The following is a 24,322-nucleotide window of genomic DNA, read 5'->3' as shown; positions in this document are numbered from 1 at the left end:
TGTAACAAGCGACTCGGCCAATGGAAATGCTCGAGGACCCGGAAACGGGGAAGAAGCAGAGGGAAGGGCGGAGATGCTTGTCACGTGCGGCCAATATAGACAAAGCAGGCCCTCCCCCTAGTCTCCCAAGTTCAGGCGCGCACCACAAGAGCCCAGAAAAGAAAGGCGGGGCTAGCCCGAAACACCAATGGAAGCGAGTGGGCGGGCTCGCGCTTAGGTGCAGGAGGCGGAGCTTGCCCAGCCGGGCCAATGAGGACAAGAGGCGCTGGACGGTTGTTAGGCAGGGAAGGTCGGCGCATGGCTGACGCGGTACTGTTCGAGTTTCTGCACACGGAAATGGTAGCGGAGCTGTGGGCGCAAGATCCGGACCCCGGCCCCGGGGTGAGCGCCGGGCCCCGGGGGGAAGGAGGCACGGGCCGCGGCGGGAAGGCCGGGCCGAGGCCCCGGGAGGAGCAGAGGGCGCGGCAGCGGCCCGGGTCGGACCTCCGCCCCGCCCCTGCCTCGCTGGGCGACCTCAGGCGCCAGCTTCCGCCTCTGCAAAGCGGGGTTGCAGCAGTGCCAGCCTCGAGGGTCGCAGCTAGAACTGAGCGAGACAGTTCGGGGTCAGGCTCTTAGCTCAAAGCCTGGCACAGAGTAAGCGGGTAGCAATTACAGTAATTACGATTACTGGGTATATATTGAGAAGTCGTATATTGAGCCTGGGTTGAATCCCGCCTGCATCACTCATACAGGGTGTGAGAGCCAGTGATTCGACCTCTGTGTGCCTCAGTTTCCTCCCTTGTAAAATGAGATCATAACAGCACCTAAGACTCCCAGCGAGACATTTATTCATTCAGCAAACTTACTGAGCGCCTGCTGTATTCAGGGCACTGTTTCCCTGTCCTCGTGAAGCTTACGTTTTAGTAGGGGAGTCAAAACAAACAATAAATAAACATAGAATGTGCCACCAGCTAGTGAGAAGTTTTATAAAGACAACTTCAGCCAAGTCGGGGAAAGAAGAGAGGTGGAGTGCTGGATGGTGGAGGAAAGCCTTTTGAGGAAAAGAAGGGAGGAAGCAAGCCCCGGGGATAAGTGGGGGGAAGAGCATTCCAGGAAGGGGGAAGCCTTCTGCGAAGCCCTGCGGAAGGAGCGTGCTTGGCATCTTGGAAGTTGGCCCTTATGAAAAATAAATGCTCAGACTTCAAAGCACTTAGTACGATGTCTAGCACCTAATCAGCCCTCAGAACACGGAGCTCTTGTTTTAAAGTCTGTTACCAAGAAGAAAGGGTGACGGAGAGAGTAGGTGCTTAATAAGTGGGGCTGTGCTCACTTTTTTCATTATTATTCTTTCTGTGATCATCATCGTCAATATGCAAGACATTTTTATTGGTCTGTGTTTTCTTCCCAATTCAGGAGGACAAAGGTGTTGCTTGTTATCATCTCAACATAGTTTTTTCAAGTTCATTCATTCAACAGACTGTCACTAAAACCTGCAAGGTGCCAAGCCTTACTGTAGGCTCTGGGGATTATTCAGCGAACCATGCCAAAACCCTTGCCCTCCTGGAGCTTAGGTTATAGTGGGGTAGGCGAGCAAATCAGATAAATGAGTATATATTGTACCTTGGGAAATGCTATGAGAACGTTAGCGCGTGGGAGAGGGAGTGTGCGCTGGCCTGTGTTTTGGGGAGGGGGCTGCAGTGTCTCAGCACCCCATCCATCCTGGCTTTCAAACCAGAAACCCAGGAGTCCCTGACATCTGCCTTTCCTCCCTCACCTCCAGCCATCAGCCAGGCCCTTCCTGTTGTGCTGTCCAAATATGGTTCCCATCTGGCCCCTCCCTGCTTTAGTCTGGCTTCCCTCCTCTCTGCCCTGTACCAGCGTCCTCCCTCATCTTCCAGCTCATTTCACCTGTCACATCGTCACTGCCTTGACACCTATTAATCCTTCAGATCTTGGCTCAAATGTCCTCTCCTCGGGGAAGCCCTCCCTGAGCCCCCAGTGGAAGTGGGGTATCCTTGCATCACAATAAGTATGTATCTGAATTATGTACCCATATGATCCTTCGATTCACAGCCTCTCCTCTGCCAGGCTGCCTGCTGTGTGGTGTGGATGGGGACCGGGTCTGTGTTGATCACCCCATAGTAGGTCCTCAGCATGGATTTGTTGAAGTGAGTGCAGCCCCTGTGCCATGGAGGGTGTGGGCGGGGACTGGCATTCACTTAGTATCGTGGCCAATAATAGCACCTATCGTGTGCCCTGGTGGGCTTCACATTCCTGATTTCATTTGATCCACCTAACAACCCACTTTGTAGATGAGGAAACAGAGGCTTTTATAGATGGAGTCTTCACTGTCAAGTGGCAGAGTCAGGAATGTAACTGGGCCTCCTACTTCCAAAGCCTGTGCTATAAACTCTCTCCTGTCTTAGTGTCTTCTCTGACACTCTGGGAGGATCTTAATGGGCTCCTGTGGCCAAGCAAGTAGGGGGGACAGGCGGTTACTCAGCTTTGCTCAGCACAGGGCTTTTAGAGCACGAACGCGCCTGTGACCGTTGGGCGTGGCTCTCTGCCCAGCTGCCTCTGCAGTTCTGATGCTGGGGTCCCACACCAGAGATTCCGGTGGAGCTGGGCCAGAAGGTGGCCCGGGCGTCAGGCCTCAGAGCTTCTGGGTGGTTCCTGTGTGCAGCCAGGGGAAGGACTACCATCTCCCCACATTCTTTCAAGCTGGGGAGCCCCGTTTCTTAGCACATCGTGGGCAGCTGCGCTGTTTTCACGCAGTCTTTTCTCTTTTGCTCCCGGCCCCTCCCCTCTCTGCCCCTCTCTTTGGTCCGGCAAGTGTCCTGTCTGAACGCCACGCAGACCTTCTGTTTCTTGGGTACTTATCGTGTCTCCAGCACAGGATTTTATCTGATTCAGTCCTCAGAACAGCACTCTGAGGTTGACGTCATCATCCCATTTTACAGGGGAGGGACTGAGGCACCAGAGAAGGAGGGCTTCTCCGACGCTGCACAGCCAGGATCAAAGGCAAAATCAGGACTCGGGCATCCGTGCCGGAGCTTGTCTGTGGCATTAGGCCTGCCCCGCCCACCTGCCCCAGAGCCCTTTGAGGAAAGCGATGGTGGCTGGTTCATCTCTGTCCCCGCAGCACAGGCGTCCAGGAGCCACAGTCATTGTTTAGGGCTTTTTGATCTCCATGTCCCGCCTGGTTATTTGTGGCTGTTGAATGGATTCTCCTGAACGGTTACGGGTTGAATGGAAGACTGGCCGGAGGAACTGGGAGGTCGAAGGGCCTTTGTTATCAGAGGGAAAAGTTCCAGGAGTCGGAGGAAGAGGCTGTGGTTTGTCCACCTCAGGAACTTTGAAGATATGTGGGCAAAGGAGTGAACCCCTCTGTGTGTGTAATGAGCTGTCATCCACTGGCCGCTGGCCCGGGAACAGCCCTGCTGGGCAGGCCCTGGTCCACCGAGGCCCAGTGAGTGCCCAGGCCAGCCCCTTCTCTCAGGAGGGCCTGTGGTGGGTGTAGCAGCCATGAGATACAGTCCTGTCCTCACGCAAGAGCCTGGAAAACCAACCAGTTCCTGGCACAGTGGACAGCAGGGGGCAGAGCCCTGGAGGGGGCGCAGTGCATCCGAGGCCACAGAGCCAGCAGTGGGGTCTCCGTGCGGGAACTGGGGCTCTGTCCTGAGGGCGGTGGGGGCCATAGAAGGTTTACACTGAGGTGTGCCAGGCTCAGATTTACTTCTCCGGAAGTCCTCCCTGGCCACGTGGATGAGACTGGATGGAGGTTGGGTGGGGAAGGGTGCTGCTGCAGGAGCCCGGGCAGCGGTGAGGAGCAGACGGAAGGCAGGTGGAGGGGGGCTGGGTGAGCTCAGAGTGTCAGCGGAGAAGGTGGGATTTGGGGCTGTCTGGGCACCACCTGGGTGCATGAGGACAGGGCGACGGGGTGGGAGGTGTGCTCTCACCCTGTCACTCACCTGGTCACGCAGCATAGTTCTTTTGGGTCTTCTGGGGCCATTCACCTTGGGGAAGCCGGAAGTCATCCCTTCTCCCTGTGCTTTTTTAAAAAATATATACAAACTTATTTATTTTTGGCTGCGTTGGGTCTTCGTTGCTGCACACGGGCGTTCTCTAGTTGCGGCGAGCGGGGGCTACTCTTCATTGCAGTGCGCAGGCTTCTCATTGCGGTGGCTTCTCTTGTTGCAGAGCACGGGCTCTAGGTGCGCGGGCTTCAGTAGTTGTGGCACATGGGCTCAGTATTTGTGGCACGCGGGCTCAGTAGTTGTGGCTCACGGGCTCTAGAGCACAGGCTCAGTAGCTGTGGCACACGGGCTTAGTTGCTCCGCGGCATGTGGGATCTTCCGGGACCAGGGCTCGAACCCGCGTCCCCTGCATTGGCAGGTGGATTCCGAACCATTGCGCCACCAGGGAAGCCCTCCCTGTGCTTTTCTTAAGGCAGGAACCAGTGCTGCTCCTTCCTGGGACGCCCTGCCCTGGGCCAGCACAGAGTGGTTCCGTGGGTGGGGCTCGAACCTCACAAATAACTAATAACTAAGGGGCCAGGCAGGCCAGGCACACAGCCCCCCACCCAGCTCCATCGAGTTTCAGTCCAGGATGGGACCGGGGGGAGGCAGTTTGGTTTACTTGTTTTCCATTCATCCTACTCGGAGTTCTGTGGCCCTTTTCGGTCTGGACGCTTGAATCTGCCTTTAGCAGAGCACGTGTTCCTCTTAGGCTCCTTTCATTATTTCTTCTCCAGCACTGTTCCATCTCTCGCAGTCAGAGGACTCCTAGACTTCCTAGGTCTCTTTCCGCATGTCCACTTTTCTCTCGTTTCTTTCCTACCTCGTGGTTTCCTTTTTTCTTAACCATCTGTGAGGTTTTACCTACCTTCCGGATTTGTCTCTTTTTCAGCTCCCTCATGAACAAACGTTTCTTCTGGCTACCATTTCATTTCTAAGAACGTTCCCTTGTCCGACTGTCCCTTCCTCCAAGTGCCCGTGCTGCTTCGTGGATGCCCCTCGTGCCCACACTGATAAGCCTCTTCTGAGGGGTCCCCCCTGTTTCTCCCATTATCTCGGTTCCTCTCCATGGGCTGTTGTGTCAACTCGGCTGAGGCAGGCGTGGGGAGCCCAGAAACGCACTGGCTCTGGGCTGGGCTCCAGAGGCTTCCAATGGGATGGGAGTGTCCCGCCTTGCCCTCCCTCCTCAGGAATGACGAACCCCTAGTGTCTGGAGAGCTTTGGTAGGGATTGGGGCTTGAACACTGCTGAGTCCTGGGAGGCGGCTGCCAGAGAGCAGGTGGGGTTCTGCCACCCTCCTACCCCGCCCTCTCTCCCGAGTCACCCGCTCATCCTCCGCCCTTCCCTCCCCACCGCCTCTCCTCCTCCCTGCTCGCATTATTCCCCCCTCCCCACCACCCCCCGTCTCTGCAGTGCAGCAGATATTTAACTGGCCCCTTTCAAGGGCTGGGGACCATGGAGCCAACAGCAACAGCTGCTGTAGAGTGAGCTGCCGGTCACACCACCCTTGTGAGTGTGCCGGTCACACCACCCTCCGCCCTCTCACCAGCTTGTCATCCCCTGGGTGCCCGTCATCCCCACTAGGCTTGCTAGGCGAGCTCCCGGAGGCCAGTCAGGAAATGTCTGTGGGATGAACGGGGAGTCCTGGGGTCTTCCCTGTCCCTCGGGACACAGATGCACTTAGAGTGGAGCCCAGCCAGGCCCCCTCGGGTAGCTCGCCTCTAGGAGGGAGGTGACGCAGGGTGGCAGTGATCCAGGTGCTGAGATCCGCCAGCCCACAGAACAGAGCCCCTCCTTAACGGGTCTCTCCTTCCCTTTCCCCATCAGCTCGTCATGCAGGTTGACAGGTGCAGAGGCTGCAGATGACAATGACAGTAGCGCTTCCTGAGCCTGACTCAGAGCGCTTGGCTTGCACTTACCCACACCCTGGAAAGGTCCTCATTTTACACGTGAGGAGACTGAGGCACGGGGCAGCTGGTAGGGGTCAGGGGCTGATCTGGCCCCGGGCCCCGGACCCCGGAACCAGCCACCAGGCACATGTCCCCCTCTCTGCCTCTCATGCCCCAAGCTGAGATCCCGCACATCCTGAGTCTACAAGCCCTCCCCGCAAGGCTGGCCCTGCCGTGCTGGAAGAAACCAGAGAGCGCACGCCAGTGCCACCAGCAGGAAGCTGTGTCCTTCCCCAGGCCCGGTTCTCGCGGGAAGAGCACAGAATAGCGGGACAGGGCCTGCATATCACGCAGCCCAGCAGAGCAGAGGGCCGGCACGCAGGCCGCCTCTGCTCCGACCTCCCTACGCCTGGCGCGCCCCCCCAGCGGGCCTCGGCCCTTGCCACTTCCCTGGCGCAGGGACAGCTGGGGGTGTTGCCCCGGCCGCCCACCCATCTGCCACCTACCTGCAGCAGCCGGACCTGCTCAGGTCCGAAGGACAGCCCCGTGGCTGAGGGGGCCTCCGGGAGGTGTGACCTAACCCCTCTGTGCCTGGTCTCCAGGTGTGAAATACAGCCTACCTTATGGGGTTGTTAAAATTAAACAAGGGGGTCTGTACAGGGCACCCGCACAGTGTGTGCTCGAGTCCCAGTTCCTCACTTTGCTCGTTCAGCATCTGTTTCCAACGCGCCTCCCCTGGTGTGCCCGGCCCCGTGTTGGTCACCACAGGCCGTCCTGGTATTTCTGACGCCCCCAGTCTGGGCCAGCCTCCCTCGTCTGCTCAGCTCTCTCCAGGTCACACAGATCAAAAACACACACAGGTCAGCTCTCCTCCAGCCTCGCCGTCCACACTCCTGGGCACGTGGACAGATACCAGGTGCAGCCCTCCTGCCACCCCTGTCCCTCAGCCCCTCCACCGTGAGACCCCGGCCTGCCCTCCAGAAGGCCGCTTTGCCACCACTGCCTTCACCGGGCACCGAGGGAACACTTCCCTCCCCTGTGCCCCTGTGCGTCCCTCCCAGGATTCTCAGCTAATATGTTAAGGCCTAATGATCACAGCTGACTTTTCGGCCCCCCTGCTAGCCAGAGGCCAGGGCCCATGCCGTGTGGCCCCCTTACTCGCCACATGAGCCCCAGGGCAGGTCGCCTTGAGTTTCTGGGGTAACGGGAGTGCTACTCCACAGGGTGTTGTAAGGACAGACACTGAAAGCGCATATAAGAAGTGATGGGTGTTATCAGGAAAGACTTGACCGGCAGGGTGAAGCTGAGCCTGAGGAAAACCCCCTTTTTCCTGGAATGAAGGGGAGCGGGTCCTGAGGGCTGATGGGGTTTCTGGAGGCATGTGAGGAGGTGAAGGGGCAAAGCCGGCCTGTCCTGCCAGCCTGTGCAGCAAGGCCCTCCCCTCTGGGCCTCCTCGCCCTGCACGGGCAGGGCCGGGCAAGTCTCCTCGCAGCCCCCACACCCAGCGGCTCCCGGCTCCCTCAGGTGACCGAGGGCCCCTGCGCCTCTCTTCCCTGGCCTTCTAGGGACAGAAGATGAGCCTGTCGGTCCTGGAGGGCATGGGCTTCCGCGTGGGCCAGGCCCTGGGCGAGAGGTGAGAGGTGGGCAGGAGCTGAGGTGGGGTCCCTTCCTGGGCACAGCCGGGCGGGGAGGGTACCTTGCTCCACACAGGAACCCAGCCTGGTCTCCTCCCTCTTCCTCATCTCGGGGCTCCCCCCTCCCTTGGCCTGGGCCCCACCGCAGGCTGCCCCGGGAGACGCTAGCCTTCAGGGAGGAGCTGGACGCCCTCAAGTTCCTATGCAAAGACGTGTGGGCGGCCGTGTTCCAAAAGCAGATGGACAGCCTCCGCACCAATCATCAGGTGCGTGGCCACGCCCAGCGCCCAAGAGCCGGGGAGGGGACTCCCCCGCGCGGGGCGGTTGCAGCTGGCCCAGCCCGGCCACGGGGACCTGCCCAAGCTGGGAGGCAGGCACGGGCCCCCTCGGGGCCTCTGTGTCATCCTCCAGGGGAAGCCAGGAGGCTGCCGTGGGGCGTGGCAGCTGTTTCCAGCCTCCCCGCAGGCCTCCCAGGATGGGCCCCAGAGCCGGCAGAAGGCCCCTTGCGGCCGGCGGCACCTCGCCTCGGCCTGATGCTTCTTGTCCGGACCTGGTCCTAGTTCCCATTAGGAGCCCGTGCTGTGCCGGGGCCCGGCGGGCCGCTCCACGGGCCTGGGCTGCAGCTTCTCACCACCACCCTGGAAGGTCACGCACCCAGCGGGGCAGGACACCAGGCCCGGGGCCGAAGGCCCGTGGGTCCTCGTGCAGCTCTGAAGGACGGGCCCGTGACCGACCACCACGGTTTTGAGGGAAGGGTCCTTCCAGACCTCAGCCCACCGGGGCTGGGCCCTGGGTCCTTGCTTCCCCTCCTCGCTAACAAAGGTACAGGTGCCACCCCAGCCCCCATGGGCCCCTCATCTGTCCCCAGGGGACCTACGTCCTGCAGGACCACAGCTTCCCCCTTCTCATCCGGATGGCCTCGGGTCTGCAGTACCTGGAGGAAGCGCCCAAGGTACGGGGGCGGTGCTGGGACTCCAGCCCCAGGCAGGCCCCTCCCCGAGCCCAGGACCCCGGGAGAGGGAGGGGCCCAGCGTGGCCCCCCTGGTCCTGGGTGTTGGCCTTCCCCCTCTGCCCACAGTGACCTGTGTCCCCCGCCCCCAGTTCCTGGCCTTCACCTGCGGCCTCCTACGGGGCACCCTCAGCACCCTGGGCATCAAGAGCCTGGTCACCGCCTCCGTGGCAGCCCTGCCCTCCTGTGAGTTGGTGTGGGGGGCTCCCGTCCGAGTGAGGCAGGGGTCCCCCTGCTCCAGGGGGGCCGAGGAGGTGGGGCCGGGCCACCCCAGCCCCATTTCACAGATGGGGAGTCTTGGGCCCAGAGAGTTTAAGTCACATGCCCAGGCCACACAGCTGGTACAGCGCATCCACGCCCCTGCCCCTGGATGTCCCCCGCAGCCTGCTTCCCCTGGGGCATGCCAGCCTGGAGGAGACAACCCTTGACGATGAGCTGGTCTAGTGGTTTCGAACACTCTTCCCGGTGCGAGAACCCAGGTGGACATAATGGAAGTCACCCGGGTTGGTGCTGTGCTGAGGGGCTCCACAGGCAGCTAGGCCCCATGGAACTTGCAGCCGGCGTGATGGGCTGTCCTCCTGACCCCCGGGTCCCCGCTGGCCCACAGTGCCCTCCATCAGACAGGCCGAGGCCCCACCCTTACCTGGGGGCAGCCTGCAGCCAACCGTCTAGTCCCCTTCCCTCCAGGTGTCTTGCCCTCTGCCAGTCCCCAGGCCCACTCATCACCGGGGACCTGGGAGGATCTGAGCAATACATGCCCCAGAAGCCCGTGACAGCCCCTTCCCCAGCAACCGACATGCTTGGCCTTCATGCCCCCAGTCACCCACACAGCCATGGGATGCAGGCCAGGTGGGCAGGAAGCATCTCCACCCTAGACCGTGAGGAAACTTGAGGCCCAGCTGAGGCCACCCAGGCTGTTGGCGCAGGGCAGGGATGAACATCTCTGAGCTACGGGGATGCTGCCTCTCCCCTCCGGTCCCAGCCTCAGGCTAAAGCCAGCCCTTCTCTTCCAGGTAAGTTCCAGGTGGTGATCCAGAGATCCTGAGGGAGCCCCAGGCGCCACCCCATCCCGGGGACCCAGCTGCTGCCCGTGGTGGTGGCTGGTGCTGGGGAGACGGGGTCCCCCCACCGCTTCAGGGCCTCATAAGCCCTCAACAAATGGGTGTCATAGGGAGGTGGGGGTGTCCCGGGGGCAAGGTGGACCCCGCCCCAGTCGGGGCTGGTGTGGAGGGAGCCCACATCGGACACGTCCCTCCACACGGCAGGTGCTCAATAAAGGTTCTGTACGTGGGACCAGATTCCAAGTGGAAGGTGGGGGTCACGCAGGGTGCTGGGGGCAGGGTCATCTGCAAAGGGACTGTTTGTGTCGCAGGTCCTGGGGGAGAAGCAGGCTACCCTGTGTGGCTCCCCAGCCCACATTTCCTCCTCTCCTGGGCCCCCTCCTCCTCGGCCTCAGCCCTGCAGCTTGCCGCCTCCTGCCCTGCACACCTGGCAGGGGAGGGTGGCCCCTGGCGCTGGCACCCTTGCCAGCGTCAAGTCTGGGGCCGCTCTCCTCCCAGCGGGGCCCACAGGACGGACCTCTCCCTAGGAGCAGGGCCAAGGGCCCCCAGGGTGCTGGCAGGGGTGGGCTGGGCTGGGGCTGCCAGGACCAAGGATGGATGCAGGTGAGGTGGGCTAGACACCCTCGGCTCCCCCAAAACACACACACACACACACACACACACACACACACACACACACAGAGTTCATGTGCCTGGCGGATGCGAGTCATACCAAGAAAAGAACAATGGCCAGGCTGACCAGTCCCTGGGCAGCTCGGCGTCCATGCCTGCACCCCACCCCCTGCCACCACCTCCAATGTTTACATTCATAGCATCCGACGGCATCACCCGTCTGGACTCTGCCAGGCTCTGCCACTTGCTGCCTGATGTGGGTAAGTACCCTCACCTCAGATCTGCATGCCGAGGCTGCGACAGACCCAGACGGGAGGAGGAGGGGTCTCCTCAGTGGGTGGGGCTCCTCTGCAGACACCCCATCCGGCCCCTCCCCAGCGCACACAGCTGAGCACCGCGGGTCCCTGGCCTGCCTCCGTGCATTTGCACATGCCATTCCCTGCCTGGCCCACTCTCCAAACTCCTGCTCCCTCTCCAGTGTCCAGCAGTCACCAGCCTCAGCTGCCCACCACATCCCTCGGAGCAGTTGCTCACTCGCCCGGCGCCTGCAGCCCTGGGGGGGTGGGGGGGCTCCTAGACTGCCTTGTCCTGCCCTGCCGCCGTGTTTACTTGTTTATGTCCCGCCGCGCTTCCCCGTGGGTCCCTCTGGGTCCCTCAGCCGGGTGCTGGCACTGTCCAGCACAGAGCCTGCAGATGTTTCCCAAATGAATCGCAGTCACTCAGCTAAACTGTGCGCACGGACAGGCGGGGGATCGGCCCAGCCCTGCCCTCAAGAACTCCGGGCTGTCCTGGAGGATCCCCCCCAGACTCACCACACCCCCACTCAGACACACCAGCCTGGCCTCCCTGATGGGGCAGGGGTGCTGGGAGGGGGGCAGAGTCCTAAAGTGGCAGAGGACAGGGAGGAGGAAGTTGCTTGAAAGCCTGGTGAGGGGAGAGAGCAGTAGCCCAGGCGAGGGAAGGGGCACAGCTGGGCTACAGGGGGCAGTGTCTGGTCACTGGGCACAGCTCTGTGGTTGCCTCCCCCATCTCCCGGGGGAACGAACCTCTGTTCGACCCATCACGCCAGCAGCAGCCACAGGGAGACAGGACCCTGGAGAGCAGAGGGCCCCCCCCCCACGCTGTCTAAGGCACCTCCTGCCCAGCCATCCCCACCCCCAACCCCGCTCTCACCTCTCGAAGAACGTCCACAAGGCACCTCCACCTACCCAGCACAAACCACTGCCTGCAAAGCCTGGCTCTGCCTCCCTAAGACCCGGGGCAAGGGACTCCCCAGTCCAGGCCTCCGTTTCCTCACCAGTAAAGGGGGCATCACCCCCGCCCCACTGGAGCGTGGCAACGAGGAAAGAGGTTACTGAAGATAAAAAAGCATGTTGGGACTTCCCTGGAGGTCCAGTGGTTAGGACTCTGCCCGTTCGCTGCTGAGGCTGGGTTTAATCCCTGGTTGGGGAACTAAGATCCCGCAATCCGCGTGTTGGAGTCAAAAAAAGAGAAGCATGTACGCTGAGCACGGCTCCTGGCGAGCCTGGAACGCGCGTGTCATCGTCATTTTACGTGAAGCATCTGGAGCAGCTGGCAAATGGGCCAGCTGGCGCCACCGTTGCTGAGCACCGGGCTCTGGGCTCAGGGGACTCCTCCTGACAACCACGAGAGGCAGGCAGGGACGCCGGCCTGCTCAGCCACGAGGAAGCCGGGGCTCAGAGAGGTGAAGTCACCCGCCCGAGCTCACACGGCGGGGCCCTGGGGGAGCTGGCACCTGAACCTGGGGCTGCATCTTCTCTGGGCCTGGACTCCAAATCCGTACCCTAGCTTCCCTCCCTCCCACAGCGTAAGTGCCCAGACCGGCAGACCCTCCGGCGGGTCCCGCCCTGGGCAGCAGCGTGGCCTGCCATCTCCATCCCTTACTGGGGTACCGCGGTGGGGTGGGGGGGCGGCGGCAGCCCCCAGTCCTTGAGAGCTGAGCGCACGGGACAGGGACTGGGCAGGCTTGCTGGGAAGGGGCGGGGACAAGGTGGGCAAACCGGTCGGGCCACTGGGCTCCTGGCTTCCAGCTCCCGGGCCTCTCACCAGTCTGGCCTGCGCCGATGCTGCCAGACGGTGGGGCTGGCACAGCGGCTCGGCTGGCGGCAGCGGCGGGGCAGGGAGCTGGGGCCGCGAGGCTGCCATCAGGTATGGGGGACCCCAGGCCGGGGGGATGAGGTGGGCAGGGGCCACGCGCCAGGCCCCCAACCCTCACCAACTCCAGCTCTCACCCGTTTCCTCTGCCCCTCGGGTTCTCCCGCGCCTGCCCTCTCAACAGCCTCCCTCCCTCGCTTCCGCGCCTCACATTTTCAACCCAGTGCCCCCCGCCTCATCCCCAGTGTGCTCAGCCTCTCCCCAGACTGGACCACGCCGACTTCATCTGCTCCCCTAGAGGCCCCTCCCTCCAACCCCTCATTAGGTCCCAAATGTCTCAGCCCTGACATTTCAGCCGCTCGCCTGCCCGGTGGCTCACTGCTCCCCGCCTCTCACCGCACTGGTTTCAAGTCCCTTCAGAGGGTGCCGGCCTCCACCGCCCACAGCGCACCCGCCCAGTACCCAGCTCCCCCCTGATCTTACTCAGCCAGCCCCTGGCTCCCAGCCCACGTCGGCTCAGCACCCGCACTGTCCCAGCCTCTTGGAAACTCCCAGCAGCTCCCGAACACCCAGGCCTTGGAAATCTCACCCACCCCGAATTACCCCCCAAGCGTTCTCATCCTCGCGCGCCTGGCTGTCCCGTCCCCCCATCCTGACCTCTCCCTGTGACTCTGAAGAGCACCCCCATGCCACCTGGGTAGCCCAGGACCCCAACATCCGGGATGAGGTCTCATCTATCGCAGGTCTCGGGGCCGTCCGGTGGGTGGGTTCTCGCTGCTGGCGCCCGAGGGGGCTGGGTACTGAGCCCGCCTCTCGTCCCCACCCCCAGCAGGCCCCCCGCCGCCATGAACCAGCACTACACCATCCACTTCGCCAAGGGTGCCCTGCCCCCCCGGACGCCCACCAAGCGCTACTGCTCGGACAGGGAATTGGGGCACCAAAAAGGTAGGGGTTCAGTCTGGGCGGCTCTGATCGCAAGAGAGACCTGTGAGTGGGGGGCTGCTGAGCGGATGGCCAAGCAGAACTTCAGGCCCCCGGAGGGAAAAGCCACCGGCACTCACCGTGGAGGCATCTGCACAGGGGGCCGTGGGGACCGTAGGCCCTGGGAGGCCGGAGGTGGGAGCCTGGGCTGGGGATGCCAGCAGTGGGGGCCCATCTGGCCTGCCCCTGCCCCTAGCGTGGACAGAATTCCCTCCCCAAATCGCCAGGCCTGTGGGGACTGCCCCACAACCTGGGGGGAGCAGTGCGGTGGGCGGGAGGGGTCGGAGGGCAAGCCCGCAGCCCACACTGAGTGCGTATGAATGAGGAGGGGGTCCAGCCGCCCATGGTGACCGCAGTCGCTGTTGCTCCGGGCGAGGAGGGGGCAGCTACTCCCGTCAGGGCTGATCCAGCCTCCTCGGGGCCTCCCAGGGCAGCCCCCTTCCTAGTCCCCACCCTGTCCCCCTCCACAGTCACGTCTCGTCACTCTGGCCTCCTGTGGACCAGCCAGGCCAGCTCCCAGTGGAGTCCTCTCCGCCCGCCCCCCCACTTGGGGACACCCCAGGGACCGAAGAACTTGGGGTAGCAGAAGCTCCGGGGGCATAATCCCCCCTCTAGCTCCTCACATAGCTGAAGCCCAGGCCCCTGCACCTCTTCCCACCCCCCACCCCCTGCCCCAGCCGTGGGAGAGGGCAGGGCATGGCCCCGCCTCGGCCCACAACCCCTCCTCGTCTTCTGACTTCTCCTGGGCCTCAGCTGAGTGACGAGCCCCAGCCTCCTCCTGAAGACCTGACCTGGTTCCTGCCAGTGCCCCTCAGGCCCAGTCACCCCCCACTTCCTTCCTTCCAGGATGCTGTCACCAGTAGTACCATGACCCAGCGGCACCTCAAGCCTACAGGCCCTGTCGCCACCCCCCAGGCATGCTAGGCCACCATGGGGTGGCGATGGCTGTCGCCGGGGCCTCCAGCCCCCTGTTCTGCAGCGGCGATCCCAGCCCGCACTTCCCAGCCCCCCATGGCAGCGGCTCTGCCCCGCTCACGGCACCCAGAAGGGGCCGCCTGCAACCACTACCGCCCCCATGCAACTAGCCAGCACCCCCCAGCCGGCCCCCACACGCACCCCCTCACCCGCTGCGGCACGCACCACAGCCAGCAGCGGCCCAGCCCTGCCCTCTGCAGCCAACGCCCTCCTGGAGCCCAGGAGGCCCGCAGACACCTGGCACCTGCCTGACCCCGTAAACCGTAGCTCCTTCACCTCCTACAGGTCCAGAGCTCACCCAGCCTTCCCTTGCCGGGGCTCTGTCCCTGCCACTTCGCCTCCCACCTAGGCCTGGGGCCTGCCCTCCTCAGCCCTCACTCTGGTTCCTGTCTGGGAGGGCGCTCATCCCTGACACTGGGCCTCTGGGCAGCCGCTGCTCCTTCACCCGTTGGGATCCAAGGCTTCCAGGCCAGGCCCGTCCATGCTGCCTCCATCCCGGGCGGGCCAGGGGCCCGGGCCCCAGCTTGTGACACCCTTGCTCTGCTTCCTCTCTCCCCAGCCCTCCTGACTTGGGGCAGCGGGGGATGAACACCAGCTTGCTCTGGTGTTGGGGAGTGCAGCTGCAGCAAGAGGTAGGGAGTGGCCCGAGGGACGGAGAGAGCAACACAGCCATGGGAGGGATCCACCCACCCACCCACTCATTCATTCATTCATTCACTCTGTGACCAGGTACTGGTCGCCTACAGGGGCGCCAGGCTCTGTTCTGGGGGTGTCACAGGAAGCAGGGCAGACAGAGATCTCTGCCCTCGTGGAGCTCACGTTCTATAGGCAGTGGCAGGAGGCAGGTACAGGAAAAAAGATAAACAGGGAAGTTCAGAAGTGTGTCGCCGGGTGACAACCACGTTGGGGGGGAAGAATAAAGCAGGGAGAGGAAACGGGGTTTGCAAATTAAACAAGGGCATCTGGCGAGGCCCCATCAAGTCTGCATTTAAGCAAAGATGGGGCAGTTCTCTCGAGTAAATAGCAACAGGATCAGCAAGTGCAGACTCTGAGGTGGCCTGTTCACGGGGCAACACGGAGGGACACGCGGCTGGATCAGGGGAGGTGAAGACGAGGGTCAGACGGGCTCCGAGAGGGTGGAAGGTGGCCTCGCGGACGTGGTGAGGGCTCAGCCTTCTCCCCCTGGGGAGGTGGGAGCCACAAGGGCCCAGAGCTGACTCGGGATGTGACCTGAGAGTTGACTGTGGGAGGAAGGGCGGAAAGCAGGAGTCCCGGCGAGGGGTGCCGGCAACCTGACCAGGGAGGTGGCAGTCTCCAGGTCGGGTTTGAAAGCAGAGCACAGCTGAGCGGGGGCTCGGCTCCAGGTCAGGCACAGCCCCGTCGCTATAGCCTCGGGGCCTCGACGCCCATTTCACACACAGGTTGGTAGAGGCTCGGCGAGGTGAGGTCAGCCACTGGCCAGGCAGAGCAGGCTCAGGTCCTCCCCAGCTGCCACCTCAGCTGACCTTGGCCCGAGTCTGCCTCCTGCCCTCCCAGCTGTGCCTCCAGGCCCAGCGCTGGCCCCCAGCGAGGGATGGATGCTGCAGCCCACCAGGCCTCTATGAAAGTGGGCGTGTCATCCCCACCACACACCGTGAGGCTGGCCTGGCCTCCCCCCCTGCCCTGCCGCCAACTGAGCCCTACCTTTCTGGTGCCCTGACTACAGGTCCAAGGTGCCTCCCAGAGGCATCGCTCTGCCTGGGTCATGCGGGGAAAGGTGGCGGGGCCAGGACCGGAGGACGCGTCTGCCTGGGGCTCAGGGCGGAACTAGTGACTTGTGGGCACAGGGGTGGACAGGCAGCCGAGGAGCCTGCCCACGCTCGAGTCAGGCTAGCAGAGCAGAAAGGAACGGACTCGGCGGAACTTTTGAGCGTGTACAGCGGTATCTTAGGGCCCGGGAGTCTCAAGAAAAGCCTGTGGGATTTTCCCAGGGGAACCATGATCCCGGTGACCTGGGGCCAGGGCAGCCAAGTTCCCACACACCTCTGGGCCAGGGCCAGGTGGGTCTGGCCTCCTGGCCTTTGCCTGGTGGATCCGGGGCCCAGAAGGGCATATCTGGTCCTGAAGGAGGGGGCTGCCTGCGGCCGCAGAAACCCTCTGTCGGAGGGTTTGACCTGAGTCATGGCTGGGAGTCAGGGAGGAGGGGTGCCGGTGCCGGGAGGGGCTGAGGGCGAGCACTCCGGAGGGTAGACGGGGAGCAGGGTGGTGCCTGGACAGCGTCATTGACTCAGTTTCCCCACCCCCGGGCCCCAGATATCCTGACAGAGGATGACGTCTACTGCAGCTGCCTGGCCAAGACTCTCTGCCACGTGCCTGTCCCTGTGACCGTGGGTTTCTACGCCCCCTTTGGCTGCCGCCTGCACATGATGCTGGACAAGATCATGGGTGAGGATTAAGGGAAACGGAACATTTGGTCCCTGCCCAGCCCCAGGCTTCCCTAAGACCTGCTCACCCCTGAGGCCAGTCCGCCAGATGCCCATAAACCAGCATTAACCAGGTCCCTTCCTATGCCTTTGCCCCCCTCCCCCCCCAAATCCACTGCAAGGAGTCTTTCTAAAATACACATCTAGCCCTGTCCTTCCCCTGCTCAAAAGCCTTCCACGGCTCCCCGTACCCTAGGGAGAAAGCCCAGGTTCCTCGCTTGGCTCCTGCCAAGTCCCTCCAGACCTCTGTGCTCCTCGGACCTATCTCCTCTCCTCAGCCCTGGCCGAGGGCCTGGCGCCCACAAGACCCCTGACAGATAATGTTAATTGAAGACATGAGCTGAAACTTAGCCTGGTTCAAACGCTGCTGGAGCTCAGACCCCAGCCCCAATCATGGCCAGAGAAGCCAGAGGTGACTCACCTCCGTGTGCCCAGCCCTGGTGAGCACCTATCGAACAAGCCCATGTCCTGCTCCTGTGTTGTCACAGAGCAACAAACAAGGTCCTGGAAGGAGAAAAGATTCAGCTCTAAGGTAAAAGGAAACAGAGCTACTATTCTGCGCTGACTCCGACTCATTCCCACTGGCTCACTCACTACCCTCACAGCAGGCAGATCATGTCCCCAGTCTCTCATGAGCCATCCTCCAGACATTCCTCCCAGCACTTCCTCAGCACCCAAGGGACACAGGGTGGCCCAAACAACCAGGGCCCTGCCCTTCCTGGGCTCACAGACCAGCGTGAGAGACAGAGCTGTCCCCAGACAGGGATGACCCAGAGAGGGCAGGACTGCAGTTGGGGAGCCCAGGGTCACCTGACCCAGCTTGGGGATCAGGGAAGGCTTCCTGGAAGAGGTGATAACTGAGCTGAGAGCTGGAGGAGAGGCAGTAAGCCAGGAAAACTGGACCAAGGGTGTACACTTGCTGCCCAGCATTTCTCTTCCTCAGCACCTGGCATGCATTCTTTCATTTCTTAGAGCCCTCCTTGCCCCCACCGGTCCTCTCTCCTCTGGGGGCTCTACTTCTGCCCTCCCCTGACCCCCCCAATTCCCCCTCAGACCCTTTCCTGTTCAAGCCTGGCTCCAGGCCTCTCCTTCTGCACTTCTGTACCTGCCCAGCACTTGGAGACGGGCCCTGGCTCCTCGTCTAACATCCAGGCCCTGGCCTGGCCTAAGCCGGGTCTAGACGCTCACACCTTCCCCTGCGCCCTCGGTCCCGGCAGCGCTGATGCAGCAGGAGGCGACCCAGAGGGAGGCCGAGGAGCTGCGGCACGTGCAGTGGCAGCTGAGGCCCGTACGGGGCTGGGGCTTCTCGAAGCTGCTGTGGTACCTGGTGTTCCTGCAGCCCATCATCACCGAGTTGCATCTGCGGCGCAAGAACGTCAAATTCCTCTTCATCCGTTTCAGCGCCTGGCAGTACGCAGGCAGTGACAAGCTGTGGGCCGGCCTGGTGGCCACGCTGTGCGAGGGCATCCGCCAGCAATACGGCGCACTGCCCTTCAGCTTGTACTCGGTGCTGGGCAAGAAGGCGGCCACGAGGCTGGACTACCGCCATCGCGAGTGGCACTGCCGGAGCCGAGTGTGCCTGGCAATGCTGGGGCTGCTGGCGGCGTTCAGCCTGGGCATGAGCCTGCTCTACCTGTCGATGAGCTCCCACGTACTGGGCCACGGCAACATGTTCCGGGCATTCGGCGGCGCGGCCACCACGCTTTCGAGCTCCGGGCTGCTCATGGCCTTGTTCTCGCTGGGCAAGCACTTGTTCGTGAGCCAGCGCAAAAGAATTGAGCGGCTGGTGTCGCAGGAGAGGTTCAGCAGCCATCTGGGATTCATGTGCGAGGTGAAGAAGGAGGTGGGGCTGCTCACCGACTTCCTGTGCTTCCTGGAGATCTACCAGCGGCGCCGGCTGCGCGTCGTGCTCGAGATCACAGGGCTGGACACGTGCTACCCGGAGCGCGTGGTGGGCGTGCTCAATGCCATCAACACGCTGCTGTCCGACAGCCACGCGCCCTTCATCTTCATCCTGGTGGTGGACCCCAGCATCCTGGCCGCGTGCCTCGAGAGCGCCGGCTCCATGAAGGGCACGGCCGACAACGGTTACCTCTTCCTCAACCGCACCGTCACGCTACCCTTCTCCGTGCCCATCATGGGCCGCCGCACCAAACTGCAGTTCCTGCACGATGCGGTGCGAAGACGCGACGACCTGCTCTATCGCGAGATGACGCTCAACGTGAGGTCGCGGGGCGGGACCGGGGGCGGGGCGGGGACCGGGGGCGAGGCGGGGGCGGGGGGCGGAGACGTCGCGCCGCTCCTGGAGATGGAGGGGCCGGCCCGGGCCGAGAGCGCGCAAAGCCTCCTGGAAGTAAAGGCGGCGCGCAGCATCCAGGAGGCGCTCTGTTGCCTGCACGACGAGTACGACTGCCTCATCGATTACGTGCCCGACAACGTGGTGTCCATGCGGCGCATCGTCAACACCGTGCCCATCACCGTGCGCCTGCTGCAACGGCAGCAGGGGGACTTTGAGGGCCTCTCGCCGCGCCAGGCCGTGGCTTGGGTCGTGCTCGCCAACCAGTGGCCGTGCCGTCTCAGCTGGGCCCTGCAGTGCCTGGAGGACCAGCAGCAGGCAGGGAGCGCGCCCGAAGCCTACGCGCCCCTCTGGGACGTGTTCTGCGACCACAGCCTCGAGCTGCACACCCTGACCGCGACGCTGCAGAAGGTGCTCGACCTGGACGGCGACCCCGAGCTTTTCCGGCGCTTCCTGGGCGCTGACTTCCCCTTCACCGTGGCCGAGGCGCAGAGCCTCTTGCGCTGTACGGTTAACCTGGACCACTCCATACGCCACCGCATGGGCCTCATCCGGGCCGTCAGCACGCTCAAGACGCCCCGCCCGCCCGAGTCCCCTGCCCGCAAAGACCCGCACGCCGCCAGCGGAGCCAACCACGCCCCCGGGGCGGCCTGGGCAGGCCAGGCTCCTGCGCGTGTCTGCGAAGCCCACCAACCCCAGGACGGGGGCAAGTCCAGACCCATGGCCTGAGTGCCCTTCACTTGGGGTCAGTCTAGCCCAGGTGGGCCTTGAATGGAAGACCTTGGGCGCAGCAGAGGGCAACACTTCCTTCTGCCCAGATGAGGGTGTAGGGGGCCTAACTGGGTCCAAGTCCCAGGGTCCAGTGTCCGGAATGAGGCCTGTGGTGGCCACATTCCCCAGGTGAATCTGTGAGCCAGAGAGAACTGTTGGCAGTAGCCACCAGGAGTGGGGCAGTGTATCAGTGACAGCATCTGAGAGCCCGGGCAGAAGGACCCATGAGGAACTCGGGGTTCAAGTGCAATAAATGAAGATGTAAAAACCCCAGATTGGTCTTCATGCCCCAGTCTTCCCAGCTCAGTGAGGACTGGCCACCAGACCTGCCCTGTTCTGCCAAGCCCACTTCATCCCCAGGGAGTCGGGCAGCCTCAGCTGGCAGCCTGCTCCCTGGCATCCCAGACGCGGGAGTGGCTGTGGGGGAAGCGGGCGAGGCTGCGGAGTCAGGGGAGATGAAGGACAGAGGGATGCGCCCAGCTGACTCAGTGGAGCGCACCCAGGCCTCAGGGGATCCAGGCCCTTGTCCCCACATCCGAGCTTGCCCCTCTGTGGGCGGGGCAGGAGCTGGCATTCCTGAGGGTGGTGTCCCCAGTGACCTCAGCAGGCTACTGTACTCGGGGTGGCTCCTCCCCTGGCATAATGGGTTAATTAGGCCTCGACAGCACCCCAGTCAGCTGGGGCCGGCAGCGCCGCCTCCACCAGACGAGTGATTGTCCAGGGGGTACCTGCCTTACGGGTCACTCCAGGGCCACCCAAGGAGCCCCTCGATGAGGACAGGGAAGTTGAGGAGCAGATGAAGCCCTGGCAGCCCTGGCATGGCTGAGGTAGCGACACCATCCTGGGCGTGCTGAGAGATGTTTTCCAACAGCAGAGGGAGAGCCTGCCCAAGAATGAAGCCACCACAGAGATGCACGGGTCCTCATGACGCTGTTAGACCGACGTCTCTGTAGACGTGCTACTGGAGACAACGTACATCGCTTCCCGCAGCTCCCTCAGCCAACTTGACTTGGGCTTCTGTTTCTTACCACCCAGAGTCCAGGCTGGAAACAAACTGGCCCCAGCAGTGTTGGGCTGTTGGGGAGGCAGGACTAACCCTTAGATTTGGCTGGAGATCAGGAGCAGGACTGAGGACACCCCGGGGCCCCAGGAGGAGGCTGTGCGCCGTTACATGATGCCGAGCAGTGGTCAGACTGGTGCCCGATTTATCTTAGACTCTGACCGTGTGCCTGCCAAAGCTAGAGCTTTGGGAGACAAAGAAGCAAAGCTGGCTCCCCGCCCCCCGGCATTCATGGGCCCCTACAGTGTGGGGCTTTTGCTGGGGACTTGCACCTAGAAGGGAGTGGAAGTGACGTGTGTCCGTTTCCCGCTGAAGCAACGAGTTAAGAGGCAGGTTTGCCGTCTCCACTCTCCTCCCCCACCTGCCTGCTGGATGCAGGGTCTCCTGAGGCCCTAGGGGATGGCAGAGCCACCAGAGGGCGCGGGGGCCTGGCTTCAGGAGTCACTTCGTGGAGAGAAGGTGTCTGTCACCCAGAACACCCACATGCAGGAAAACAAACATCTCCCATGTTAGGGCATCGAGATCTAAGATGTGGTACAGCGTCTAGCTGGGGCGATACCTGGATGGCTGAAGGCAAAGGTAAGAAAATACTCGGCCGAAGGGATCTAACTCCATGATCCAAGACCCCTAAAAGGTCGGAAAATCAGAGCATTGCAGAATTGGTCTATTAGTCTCCTGGGGCTGCTGTAACAAAGTTCCACAAACTGGGCAACTTGGAACAACAGAAATTTATTTTCTCACAGCTCTGGAAGTCAGAAGTCCAAAATCAAGGAGTTGTCAGGGCCACACGGCCGCGGAAACCCATAAGGGAACCCTTTCTTGCCTCTTCCAGCTTCCGGTGCTTTGCTGGCGTCTTTGGCGTCCTTGACTTGGGGTTGCATCATAAGCCCTCCATCCTCCCAAGGTCTTCTGTGTTCTCACGTCTTTCCTTTGAGCATATCTGTTCTGTCACTGTCTCCAAATTCCCCCTTTTCATACTGGATTGGGGTACTCTATAACCTCATTTTTAATTTGATTACCTCGATAAAGACACTATTTCCAAAGAAAAGTCCCATCCTGCAGTACTGAGGATTAGGACTTCACATATCTTTGGTGGGTGGGGAGGTGGGCACAATTCAACCCTGAACGAACAGTGGAAAAGGCCGAATTCCTCACCACAAGCTAGAGTGAAGGGCGGGGACAAGGCTGGGAACAGGACCCCAGGCCCTCCCAGGCACCACAGGATGGGGAGGCACCCTCCCCGCCCCTCCCTTCAGCCATCTGTTGATCACCTGGCCTGCAGGTGGAGGCAGAGAGCAAAGGGGATGGGCAAGCAACCAACACCGCCGTAAGGGCCAAAAGCCCCCACCTCGGTCGATTCCTGAGCAATGGCTAGATGCGACCAAAGGCCTACCGAGATTCTTAGGGGACTGTACTGACAGACCCCAACCTGGCAAAGGACTGCGGTTTCTCAGCATCTTGAAGCAAACCTCGCACTCCGCAGTCTCCCCAAGAAGACTTGGGCAGGAGGCAGGGCACCCTGGAGGGGCTCATTCCACACCCACCTCACACCTGGGCACAGCTGCGCCAGCCGGAGGATGACACTGTGCGGGTGTCTCCCTGGCTGCCAGTGGGGCGGGTGCCACTGGCTGACGTGGGTGGCTTCCCCCAGCCCCTCACCCAGATGAGAGGGAGCCCCAAATGTGGCTGCCTTAAGGAGCGGTCAGGACACCGGAGCTGTCGGTGACTGAAGAGCGAACAGAAAGTGGCCTAAACAGGAAAGGTGTTCATCCCAGACACCCAGGTAGCTGCGGTAGAAGATTCCGGGGTTTGTGCTGGAACCAAACGGGCTCCCAATCGGCAACGCTGTGATTCTCATAACCTTTCCACCGCGTCTCCACCCACCCCGGGCCGGCCTCCCATGCAGGGGAGGAGTGGGCACAAAGGCCTTCCCCGTAAGTGGTTCTCGCCTTTTCTGAAGGATGAAACTCAGACTTCCCAGAAATGCCCAAGAGCCCTCTGGGCGCACCTCGGCGCCTGCAGGCGACCGGCCAGGCTCCGGGGCAGAGTGCCCTCCTGCCTGAACATCTAGGGCTGCCGGCGACAGGCTGGTGTCTGTCCTCCTTGGACCACAGGCGACCGGGCAGAGAAATGACCTCTGGACCCGCGTGCCAGGTCCACCATCCTGAGAAGCTGGACCTGAAGCTGGAAGGTATTTGGAGGCTGTTTTCTCTGAAGAGAGGGAAGTGGAAGTGGGATCATACACGGGATGGCCAGCTGTGTCAGACACAGGAGTGTGGGTGCGCGCGCCAAGAAGGGGCCTGCCTGTCCCGCCTCTCCTGTGGGGCCCATCCTCACGCGCCCCAGCAGATGTTCCGCGGCCACGACCCACCTGGCCCCTGCCCTCCCCGTCTCTGTGCCAGAACCCCCGCAGGGGGAGCCCAGGATCAGCACAAGCAGAGAGCAGGCCAGTGGGGAACCCAGCTCTGGTTTATTAGAAAAGGTGTGAGCAGACCTGCACCGACAGGAGCAGCCCTCCCCCCCACCGCCCCCCACCCCACACCCGCGCCTCCCCCACCCTGGGCTGTAGTGCCTCTCAGGGCACAGCCTCGAGTGGCCCGGACAGCAGGGTCTCCAAGCCCTGGCTGCTCCCCACCCCAGCTCCCTGATAGATTTATTGCACTTAAGAAAAAGAAAGCTCTGATCCTCTGATCTCCCCCACCCACCCCAGCCCAGGCCCTCACCCCGCCTGGGGCTGCTCTACAAATTCCAACCACCACCATCACTCACCGCCCCTCCCAAGCCATGCCTCCTGCCTGGTCCTGTGCCCGGGGCCACCAGGGGATCATCCCGCCACCACCTAGGACTCCTGACCTCTACCGGGGGCAAGCCTGGCCACATGGAGCCCTGGGGAAACGTGCCCGGCCCTGTGGCCAGTATCCACTCCTCCCCCGCGTCCTCCTCCCATCCACCCCCAGCCCAGTCTTCAAGTGTCAGACACATAAATAGAAGTGCTTAAGTCAGGGCGGGGGGGGGGGGGGGCCGCTCCCTGCAGCTCCTGCACCCGTGTAGTGTTGCTGTGGGGGGCAGGGGTCCCCAGGAAGGCCCCCCACCCCCTGGGGTCCCAGGCCTCAGGAAGGCTGGGGGTGAGGGTGAGCAGATTCTCATGGCTCTGGCCTCAGCTCTTCAAAGACGGACCGGAAGAAGGGAACTTAGGGAGAAGAGATCGCAGGGGGGCGCCTGTCAGAGCCAGGCGCTCCGTCACTGGCTCCCCAGCTCCCGGGGCCCCAGGCCCTCACCGCACCTCAGGTGTCACAGTGTCTCCTGCCCAGATTCCTGACTGGCCTCCAGAAGCAGGTCCTCGAGCTCCTTCTCGTTCTTGGAGCAGCTCAGCTCTGCACGAGAAGAAGGGTGGGCGGCCTCCAGTCAGGCGGGTGGGCTGGGGGGTACCAGCGCTGCCTCAGCTAGAGCCGCAGGGGAGCA

The 24,322-nt window shown here is 62.4% G+C and overlaps 3 protein-coding genes across 32 annotated transcripts in view; 2 read left to right on the top strand and 1 right to left on the bottom strand.

Annotated features, from left to right (window-relative positions):
* Window positions 1-66: 66 nt before the first annotated feature.
* On the top strand, window positions 67-10,538 carry TRAPPC6A (trafficking protein particle complex subunit 6A). 14 transcript variants are annotated; one of them, XR_012328020.1, is made up of 8 exons: window positions 67-381; window positions 7,450-7,517; window positions 7,667-7,784; window positions 8,387-8,470; window positions 8,620-8,713; window positions 8,911-8,992; window positions 9,347-9,540; window positions 10,401-10,536. XR_012328020.1 is itself a non-coding variant. In XM_073795995.1 (7 exons), the coding sequence occupies exons 1-7, from the start codon at window positions 250-252 to the stop codon at window positions 9,417-9,419; spliced, it is 651 nt and encodes a 216-aa protein (XP_073652096.1). In that variant the 5' UTR covers window positions 67-249; the 3' UTR covers window positions 9,420-9,820. The 14 variants fall into 14 exon arrangements, 5 of the variants coding, with proteins under 5 accessions (XP_073652096.1, XP_073652098.1, XP_073652099.1 ...); XR_012328023.1 differs by having other exon boundaries at window positions 8,911-9,006; window positions 9,403-9,540; XR_012328022.1 differs by having other exon boundaries at window positions 8,911-9,006.
* On the top strand, window positions 10,411-20,073 carry NKPD1 (NTPase KAP family P-loop domain containing 1). 14 transcript variants are annotated; one of them, XM_033844363.2, is made up of 5 exons: window positions 11,118-12,028; window positions 12,252-12,369; window positions 13,145-13,260; window positions 16,564-16,695; window positions 17,951-20,073. In XM_033844363.2, the coding sequence occupies exons 3-5, from the start codon at window positions 13,161-13,163 to the stop codon at window positions 19,756-19,758; spliced, it is 2,040 nt and encodes a 679-aa protein (XP_033700254.1). In that variant the 5' UTR covers window positions 11,118-12,028; window positions 12,252-12,369; window positions 13,145-13,160; the 3' UTR covers window positions 19,759-20,073. The 14 variants fall into 14 exon arrangements, with proteins under 14 accessions (XP_033700260.1, XP_073652086.1, XP_033700254.1 ...); XM_033844369.2 differs by lacking the exons at window positions 11,118-12,028; window positions 12,252-12,369 and adding an exon at window positions 10,411-10,460; XM_073795985.1 differs by lacking the exons at window positions 11,118-12,028; window positions 13,145-13,260 and adding an exon at window positions 10,440-10,460.
* A 1,496-nt stretch (window positions 20,074-21,569) lies between these two features.
* Window positions 21,570-24,322, bottom strand: part of PPP1R37 (protein phosphatase 1 regulatory subunit 37) — a 45,217-nt gene continuing 42,464 nt past the window's right edge. For 2 of the 4 annotated variants that reach the window (XR_012328017.1, XM_033844372.2), the window contains exons 12-13: window positions 24,144-24,234; window positions 21,570-24,050 (exon numbers count right to left, since the gene is read on the bottom strand). Coding sequence is in view for 3 of the 4 variants with exons in the window: in XM_033844372.2 (XP_033700263.1) it covers window positions 24,152-24,234 (83 nt within the window). In the remaining variant the exon portion in view is untranslated. Of the gene's footprint in view, window positions 24,235-24,322 lie in introns of all 4 variants that reach the window. The other 2 variants (XM_073795991.1, XM_033844374.2) reach the window with 1 other exon arrangement.

The sequence above is a fragment of the Tursiops truncatus genome, chromosome 19 (assembly GCF_011762595.2).
Source record: "Tursiops truncatus isolate mTurTru1 chromosome 19, mTurTru1.mat.Y, whole genome shotgun sequence".
NCBI lineage: Eukaryota > Metazoa > Chordata > Mammalia > Artiodactyla > Delphinidae > Tursiops > Tursiops truncatus.
The sequence above is the reverse complement of the archived record's forward strand: the minus strand, read 5'-3'. Positions and strand labels throughout refer to the sequence as shown.